This window comes from Petaurus breviceps, unplaced genomic scaffold (assembly GCF_028583685.1).
Source record: "Petaurus breviceps papuanus isolate PSGF00001 unplaced genomic scaffold, PetGlider_PUasm1.0 287, whole genome shotgun sequence".
Taxonomy (NCBI): Eukaryota; Metazoa; Chordata; class Mammalia; order Diprotodontia; family Petauridae; genus Petaurus; species Petaurus breviceps.
The window spans coordinates 1,662,549-1,672,331 of NW_027186029.1; the positions used below are offsets into that span (position 1 = coordinate 1,662,549).

General features: G+C 38.3%; 1 protein-coding gene across 1 annotated transcript; it reads left to right on the forward strand.

Annotated features, from left to right (window-relative positions):
- The first annotated feature begins 6,829 nt into the window (after nucleotides 1-6,829).
- LOC138167727 (zinc finger protein ZFP2-like) lies at nucleotides 6,830-8,062 on the forward strand. Its single transcript, XM_069096693.1, has one exon. The coding sequence runs from the start codon at nucleotides 6,830-6,832 to the stop codon at nucleotides 8,060-8,062; it is 1,233 nt and encodes a 410-aa protein (XP_068952794.1).
- The last annotated feature ends 1,721 nt before the right edge of the window (nucleotides 8,063-9,783 follow it).

A 9,783-nucleotide genomic window follows, 5' to 3' on the forward strand; every position in this document is an offset into this window, starting at 1 on the left:
AAAAAAGAATGTTATTTAGTAAGGGCAAACTGTTTACATCCCTCCATGGGAAGATGGTACTTGTAAATCTTGAGAATTGCATTTTTATTACATCATTTAAAAGGAATATACATAGAGGGTATGAGTATAAATTAACTTATGTGATGATAAAAACCTAATTAAGGGGTATAAAGGCATTGTAGTGGGAGAAGATGAAAGGAGGAGGCAGAAATGGGTAAATTACATGATATGAAGAGGCAAAAAATATAGGAGAGGGAAAGAAGGGAGGGAGATATACATTGTTCCAACTTTTCTCTTAGGGGATTTGGTTCAAGGAGGAGATAACATACTCAGTTAAATACAGAAATCTAACATCCTCTAGAGATAGTAGGAAGGGAAAGATGAAAGAAAGGGAAGGGGTGGTTAGGAGGAGGGAAGAAGTAGTAAGCAAAAAGGTAAAGAAAGGGGAGGGGAGCGGATAGAAGGGAACAAAGATTGAGGGAGGCAGTGGTCAAAAGCAAAACTTTTTTTTTTTTAAAGCAATTGGGGTTAAGTAACTTGCTCAAGGTTAAACGGCCAGGTGTTTCTGGGTGGGTGCTAAGTGTCTGAGCATGGATTTGATCCCAGGTCATCCTGACTCTGGGGCCGGTGCTCTTACTTGCTGTGCTACCTGGCCGACCCAAAAGCAAAACTCTTGAAGAGGGAAAGGGAAAAGGGAGAAATAAAAGCATAAGTGGGGCAAGAGGGTGGAGATTAGGATGGAGAGAAAGACACAGATAGTAATCTTATTTGTGAATGTAAATGGGATGAACTCTCCCATAAAACAGAAGCAGGTAACAGAATGGATTAAAAGTAATAATTCTACAATATGCTGTTTATAAGAAACACATTTGGAACGGGGATACACGGGGTAACAGTAACAGGCTAGAGTAGAATATATTCTGTTTCAACTGAAGTTAAAAAAGCAGAGATAGCAATCCTAATCTCAGACAAAGCAAAAGCAGACCTAATTGAAAGTGATAAGGAAGGAAACTTTATCTTGCTAAAAAGATACCATAGACAATGAAGTAATATCATTACTAAACATATATGCATCCAGTAGCATAGCATCCAGATTCTTAGAGAAGTTAAGGGAGTTACAGGAAGAAATAGCAAAACTACACAAGTGTGGGACCTCAACCTCCCCCTCTCTGAACTTGATACACCTAACCTCACAATAAACAAGAAAGAAGTTAACAAGGTGAATAGGAATTTAGAAAGGGTAGATATGATAGACCTCTGGAGAAAACTGGATGGGCAAAGAAAGGAATATACCTTTTGCTCAGCAGTACCTAGCACTTAACACAAAAATTGACTAGAGTATCAGAGTATAAAAACCTCACAATTCAGTGCAGAAAGGCACAAATATTAAATGAATCCTTTTCAGATCATGATGCAATAAAAATTATATATAATAAAGAGCCATGGAAAGAGATAGAATAAAAATTAATTGGAAACTAAATAATCTAATCTTAACGAATGAGTGGGTCAAATAATAAATCATAGAAACAATAACTTCATTCAATAGAATGACAATAATGAGACAACATAGCAAAACTTATGGGATGCGCTGAAAGTGGTTTGTTTGTTTTTTTTTTTTTTTGAAAAGCAATTGGAGTTAAGTAACTTGCTCAAGGTTACACGGCCAGGTGTTTCTGGGTGGGTGCTAAGTTTCTATCCCAGATTCTATCCCAGGTCATCCTGATTCTGGGGCCGGTGGTCTTACTCTCTGTGCTACCTGGCCGCCCCCTGAAAGTGGTTTTTAGGGGAATGCTTAGATGAATAAAATAGAGAAAAAGGAGAGCAATAAATTGGGTATGTAACTGAAAAAGGTAGAAAAAGAACAAATTAAAAATCCTTAATTAAATACCAAATTAGAAATAGTGAAGAGCGAAAGAGAGATTAATGAAATTGAAATTAAGAAAACCTGTTGAATTAATAAATAAAACTAAACTCATTTTATGAACAAAAAAACAATAAAATTGATAAACCTTTGGTTCATTTGATTAAAAAAAAAGAAAACCAAATTACCAGTTTTAAAAATTAAAAGGGTGAATTCAGCAATGAAGAGGAAATTAAAACAATAATTTGAAATTATCTTACCCAACTTGCATGCCCATAAATTTGACAATCTTACTGAAATGGATGAATATTTATAAAAATGTGAATTGCTCAGACTAACAGAAGAGGAAGTAAAATACTTAACCCCATCTCAGAAAAGTTGGACAAGCCATCAATGAACTCCTTAGGCAAAACTCTCCAGGGCCAGATGGATTCACAAGCAAATTCTATCAAATATTTAAAGAAAAATGAATTCCAATACTATATAGACTGTTTTGGGAAATTGGCAAAGAAGGAGTCCTACCAAATTCTTTTTTTATGATACAAATATGGTGCTGATACCCAAACCAGGAAATGTCAGAACAGAAAGAAAATTATAGACCAATTTCCCTAATGACTATAGATGCAAAAATTTTAAATAAAAGACTAGCAAAAAGATTACAGGAATTTGTCATGAGAATAATGCACTTTGATCAGGTAGGATATGTACCAGGAATGCAGGGCTGGTTCAATATTAGGAAAACTATCAGCATAATTTATCCTATCAGCAACAAAACAAACGTAAACTATATGTTAATTATCTCAATAGATGCAGAAAAAGCTTTTGACAAAATACAACACCCATTCCTATTAAAAACACTACAAAGCCTAGGAAGAAAATGCAGCCTTCCTTAGAATGATAAGTAGCATCTACCTAACACCATTGGCAAGTATTATATGTAGTGGGGATAAGCTAGATGCATTTTTTTTTTTAGCTTTTTGGAGGGGCAGTTGGGGTTAAGTGACTGGCCCAAAGTCACATGGCTGGTAATTGTGTCAAGTGTCAGAGGCCAGATTTGAACTCAGGTTCTCCTGACTTCAGGGCTGGTGTTCTATTCACTGCGCCACCTAGCTACCCTGACTAGATGCATTTTCAATAAGATCGGGGGTGAAACAAGGATGTCCATTATTACCACTGATGTTCAGTATGATATTAGAAATGTTCTTTAGCAATAAGAGAAGGAAAAGGAATTGAAGGAATTAGAATAGACGTAAAAGAAACTTATCACTCTTTGCAGATGACATGAAGATATAACGTATCCTAGAGAATCAAGTAAAAAACTACTTGAAATAGTAACTTTAGCAAAGTTGCAAGATATAAAATAAACCCACATAAATCATCAGCATTCCTGTATATTACTAATAAAACCCAAGTGCAAGAGTTAGAAAGAGAAATTCTATTTAAAGTTACTGTGGACTAATATTTGAGAATCTGCCCGCCAAAACAAACCCAGGAACTATATGAACACAATTACAAAACAATTTCACGTAAATAAAGTCAGATCTAAATAATAAAAAAAAATATCAGCTGCTCATGGGAAGGCTGAGCTAATATAATAAACACGACAATTCTACCAAAATTATTTTACTTATTCAGTGCCATACCAAACTACCAAAAAATAACTTTTAGAGCTAGTAAAAATAATAACAAAATTCATCTGGAAAAACAGAAGGTCTAGAATATCAAGGGAATTAATGAAAAGAAATGCTAGGGAAGGTGACCTAGCCATACCGCATCTTAAATTTCATTATAAAACAGTCATCAAAACTGCTTGGTACTGGGGGTGGCTAGGTGGTGCAGTGACTAAAGCACCAGCCCTGAAGTGAAGAGGACTTGAGTTCAAATCCAGCCTCAGACATTTAACACTTACTAGTCGTGTGACCTTGGGCAAGTTGCTTAACCCCAACTGTCCCCCAAAAAGCAAAAAAAAAAAAAACCCCAAAAAACTGCTTGGTACTGGCTAAAAAAGAGAAGGCTAGATCAGTGGAATAGGTTTGGTACAAAAGAGACAGTAGTTAATGATTATAACAATACTGTTTGATAAACCCAAGGACCCCACTTGCTGGAATAACTCACCATTTGACAAAAACTGGGAAAAATTGAAAACAGTATGGCAGAAACTGGGCATAGTACTGTATGCTAAAATAAAGTCCAAATGGGTATGCAATTTAGATGTAAAGTCTGATACTATAAATGAATTAGGGGAGGAAGGAATAGTTTATCTGTTAGATTTTTGTTGAATGGAGGAATTTTTAATCAAACAGGAGATAGAGAATATTATAAAATGCAAAATGGATAATTTTGATTTCATTAAATGGAAACGGTTTTGCAGAAACAAAATGCACTCAAGATTAGGAGGGAAACAGAAAACTGGGAAAGGATTTTTATAACAAGCATCTAATAAAGGCCTCATTTCTAAAATATATAAAGAATTGAGTCAAATTTATAAGAATACAAGTGATTTCCCATTTGATAAATGGTCAAAAGCTATGAAGTCAGTTTTCAGAGGAAGAAATTAAAATTATCTATAGTCATATGAAAAAAATGCCCTAAATCACTATTGATTAGAGAAATGCAAATCAAAACAAGTCTGAGGTATTGTATCACACTTATCAGATTGGCTAACATGATAAAACAGAAAATTGATAAATGTTGGAGAAGGTGTGCGAATATTGGAAGACTAATTCATTGTTGGTGGGGTTGTCAACTGATCCATCAATTATGGAGAGCAATTTAGAGCTATGCCTAAAGGGTATAAAAATGTGCATACCCTTTACCCAGCAATCCTACTTCTAGGGCTGTATCCCAAAAAGATCATAAAATTGGGAAAAGTACCCACATGTACAAAAATATTTATAGGAGCTCTTTTTTTGGTGACCAAGAACTGGAAATTGGGGGGATGTCCATCAGTTGGGGAATGACTGAACAAGTTGTATTGGACTGTAATGGAATACCATTGTGCTATAAGAAGTTGTTGTAATGAGAAATTGTGAGTGTGACCATTAATCAGTTTAAGTGAAGTTTTAATAGTGGAGCATAATGAACCTGGAGACTGCCAGGGGTCATGTACCCAAATCAGGGAGCCTTGAGACATATTTACTCAGGGTTTTTATAGACAAAAGCCACGACATAACTATTGCCAAAGGGAGCAAGCAGGAAAAATACAGAAGCTAAAGGATAGCGTTGCTTAACGACCCATCAGTTACCCAAACAGTAAAAATCTCCTGACTGGTTTCTGGGTAAGAGTGAGGGGCTGTGGTGTTCTGCTTGGTGGGTTCTTGTGGCAGGCTTGGACAGGCCTAACTTGGTGGGCCTTTCTGGTGGACGAGGTCTCTTTTGTTGGGGAGTTTCCTACGGGACCGGGAGTACAGGTGTAACTTCATAGGGAAGGGGGTTGGGAAGTGTTCCTAAAATGGAGGTTACAACAAAATGATGAACAGGCAGACTTCAGAAAAACCTGGAAAGACACATATTAACTGATGCTGAGTGAAGTAAGCAGAATCAGGAAAACACTGCACACAATAACAGGCTCAGTGTGTGATGACTTACTTTGATAGACTTGGCTGTTCTCAGGAATGCAAGGACCTAAAACAATTCCAGAAGACTCATGATGGAAATGCTGTCCACATCCAGAAAAAGAAATATGGAGTCTGAATGCAGATGGAAGCAGACTATTCGAGTACAAGAAAGGGACAGAAACTGGGCTGAGGCCTGAATGTGCATTCAAAGGTTTGGGAAGAGACCAGAATGCAGGGAGTAGAGGTGGAGGCTGGGGACTGCTGTGAGCCCTCAGCCAGGAGTGAGCATTTTCAACATATTTTGTTAAAAAATCGGAATACAGCTGGTGGTCCAGGGGCCAGAATGCTGGGCCTTGAATCAGGAAGACCACCTCAGAAACTTGCTAGTCCTGTGACCCTAGGGAAGTCACAAGACTTCTGTTTGCCTCAGTTTTTTTTGTTTTAACTGTAAAATAGGCATAATTATAGGATCTAATTCCTAGGGTTCTTTTGAGGATAATATGAGACAGTCTTTGTACACTGCAGGACACACAATAGCTGCTGTATGAATACCACCTATTACTTTCATTTGTTCTTGACTGTTTCCTCCCCAGTTCTGCTCTCCTTCTTAAACCTGTGTTATCTTCACTCCTTTTATCCCCTTATTTCTTTTTGAACTCAATGTATTTCCATTTCAAAACACTCTTTTCCCTGTATCAGCGTTTGTTTGTAAACTAGATTCTGAGCTCTGTGACAGCAGACTGTCTTTCGCCTTCCTATGAGTTCTCACTTAAGAGAGTGCCTAAAACAGAAAGCACTCAACCAATGCTTATTGATTCCCTGCCTGGGCTCAGGGCTAATAGAAGTCCCCAGCCTCTACTCCCTGCATGCAGGTATCTACCCTAGTTGCTGAATAATGTTTGGGTCTCAGCCCAGTCTCTGTCCCTTTCTTGTACTCAATCACCTCTAAGTGATGAGTCATGTTTGACATTAGACCTTAAGTCATGTTTGAACCCTCATGGAAATGAACCAGGATGAATACTGAAGATTAGAGGCTTCTTTCTGGGCTCCTGAAGGGTCTCCTGCTATCCCACAGCTGTGGGTCTCTAACTCCCAGCTCCCTAAACTGATGTGGTGGTCACCTGCATGAACCTGGCCAATGATTCTCCAAGAATGAGGACAGAGATTAGCCATAGAGAATTGGAAAGGGACTTGAGCTGATCTGACTAAATGGAAAAGACAAAAGACATTTTAAAATGATTGTTTCTGCCCTTTTGAGATGCTTCTCATTGCCCAGGAAAGTAGAAAGTAACTGAGTTTTTGTTCTGCCTAGGGAGCAAAGGGGATATAAATAGATATGTGTGTATATATGTTGTCTGTTTGTTTTATTGTTGGCTTTTTTTTCCCCCCAGAAGGAGAGGTCATACTGGGAATGAAGGAGACTGCTGCAGAGCTAGCCCTTCCTATGGAAGAAACTCACAAGCAAAGCTTCATGAGGGATGGTGCCTTTGATTTTAATTGGAGAGAAGTGTGCTCAACCCCTGAGAATATCCACACTGCTGAGAAATGTCATGGCTGTAAACAATGTGGAAAGAGTTTTACAAAGAGGAAATATCTTATTGCACATCAGAGAATCCACACTGCCGAGAAAACCTATAAATGCCATCAGTGTGGAAAGACTTTTACATATAAGAATGGTCTTCTTCAACATCAGAAGATCCACACTGGAAGGAAACTTTATGATTGTACTCAGTGTGGAAAGGCTTTTAGAGAGAAGAGATTCCTTATTGCACATCAGGTGATGCATACTGGAGAGAAACCTTATAAATGTTATCAATGTGGAAAGGTTTTTACATGGAGGGAGAGTCTTCTTAAACATGAGAAAATCCACACTGGAGAGAAACCTTATGAATGTAATCATTGTGGAAAAGCTTTTATACAGAGGGCTTACCTTGTTTCACATCAGAGAATCCACACTGGAGAGAAACCTTATGAATGTAATCAGTGTGGAAAAGCCTTTAAATGGTTGGAATGTCTTACTGTGCATCAGAGAATCCACACTGGTGAGAAACCTTATGAATGTAATCAGTGTGGAAAAGCTTTTAAATCATGGGGCAGTCTTACCCTACATCAGAGAATCCACACTGGAGAGAAACCTTATAAGTGTTATCAATGTGGAAAGACTTACAGATGGAAGGAAAATCTTGTTGATCATCAGAGAATCCACACTGGAGAGAAACCTTACGAATGTAATCAGTGTGGAAAGGCTTTTGCAAGGAAGCGTTGTCTTACTATACATCAGAGAATCCACACTGGTGTGAAACCTTACGAATGTCATCAATGTGGAAAGACTTTTACATTAAAACGCAGTCTTAATACACATGAGACAGCCCACACTGGAGAGAAACCTTATGAATGTAAGCAGTGTGGAAAGACTTTTACATGGAAACACTGTCTTGTTATACATGAGAGAGCCCACACTGGAGAGAAACCTTATGAATGCAGTCAATGTGGAAAGACTTTTATACAGAAGTCCTCTCTTATTGTACATCAGAGAATCCACACTGGAGAGAAACCTTATGTGTGTACCCAATGTGGAAAGGCTTTTACACGGAGCAATCATCTTACCCAACATCAGAGAATCCACACTGGAGAGAAACCTTAAGAATGTAATCATTGTGGTAAAACCTTGTAGTGCCAAAGCAATATTCACAGCACTGCCAGCAACTGTGAATATGCTGGCACTATTCTGAGTAGCAAAATATAACAGACTCTCCATGTATAAGACTGAAAGAAAACATTTATTTAGGCATCAGAAAACTGAATCCCCAAAAAGAAAGCCAGATCCTAACCCCAGAAAATTGAATCCATCATAGCAAGAAAGAAGTTGATACATCATAACATAGCAGGGAGCCACATCATATCTAGTTTTCTCCTTACCTGCATCCTCTCCTCCCTCCAGCTCTAATTGCTCTGACTCCCACTTTCCTCTGGGCTCTGCTCTACCTGTTCAGCAAATTCCTTCTAGCACAGGCCCCATGTGATTCAGCCTATTAAGGGGCAGGGAAGATCTTCAAACTATCATTACCATTACATTCAGCCATAAGATCTTTCATGTCCCTTACATAGCAAAAATACATTAATGCTACTTTCAATTAGTTTAATGGGGGTTTAGGGGTAACTGGTGTTAACACAACGTTACAGCAGCATAACAGGGATAACACAAAAGAAGCACATATTTCAGGTGGGGCTTGAGCACAAGTACCCCATCATTCCCCCCTTTAACAGGGCACAAAATCTTGGGATAAGGGGTAAAGGCCTCTTCTTCCATTAGCTAGTTATTGATGAAATTGTATGTAGATCTGTCCCTGCCCAAAGTGGTCCAATTGGAGAGGTCATTTCTTTAGCTGGCATCCAGAGCTCAGTCAACACCAGATCCAGGGGTGACACATCATATTTGTGAACAGGAGGTGATGTCTGGCTTAAGCACTCAGGTATCTGCAGGTAGAGGGAAACTAAGCCTGCAGGAAGCAAATCTAGCAAACAAGTTTAAGAGAAAACAAAAAGATTTAAGAGACAATAATCAGAAGCAGGATAGATACCACGTCAGCTATGCTTCAGGAGTCCTTGAATCTACTGTGATAGCCTCATTCAAAGTAGAAATATATGACTTAAGGATACAATATGGTCATCTCCTGAATAAACAAAAGTTACAGTATTATCTCTCCTGTGTGTTACAATTTCCACAGCCTTTGGAACATTGTCTGGCTTCCACCTTACCCATACTTTAGCTCCCAATTTTATTCTATTAGAACTAAACCTGTCAGTTCTTCTAATAGTTATTTTGGAAGGAGGGTAAGTTTTCACAAGGCCATAAGTCTAGGGCAGATTGTATAGCAGCCTTGGCTTCTTCAAAAGCTTTACTCTGCTCAAGTCCCTGGTCAAATTCATACTTCTTCCTAGTAACTTTATATAAGGGTTTCAAAATCTGTCCCAGATGCAGAATGTCGTGCGTCCAATATCCAAATAATCCTCTAAATTTGGGGGCCTCTTTTATTGTTAGGGATAGGAAAATACTGAATCTTTTGTTGGGCTTACAGGAGAATCTCTCACAGCCCCTTATTCCACTGTATACTCCAAAATTTTACATTTTGAGCTGGCCTCTGAATGTTTGCAGGGTTAATTTCCCACCCTTTGCTTTTCATGCTTGATTGAAAGCATCACACTCCTCTACTTTTACATTTTCTCCTGTATCGTGATATCACCTATGTAGTGGGTAAGCTGTACACCAGGTTACTCTAATTCATCCAAATATTCAGCCACAATCCTCTAATAAATAATGGGGCTATGCAGATATCCTTGTGTCAAGTGAGAAAAAGTATATTG

Coding starts and splice junctions, on each gene's coding strand:
- LOC138167727 (XM_069096693.1), top strand. CDS start 6,830: ATGAAGGAGACTGCTGCAGAGCTAGCCCTTCCTATGGAAGAAACTCAC.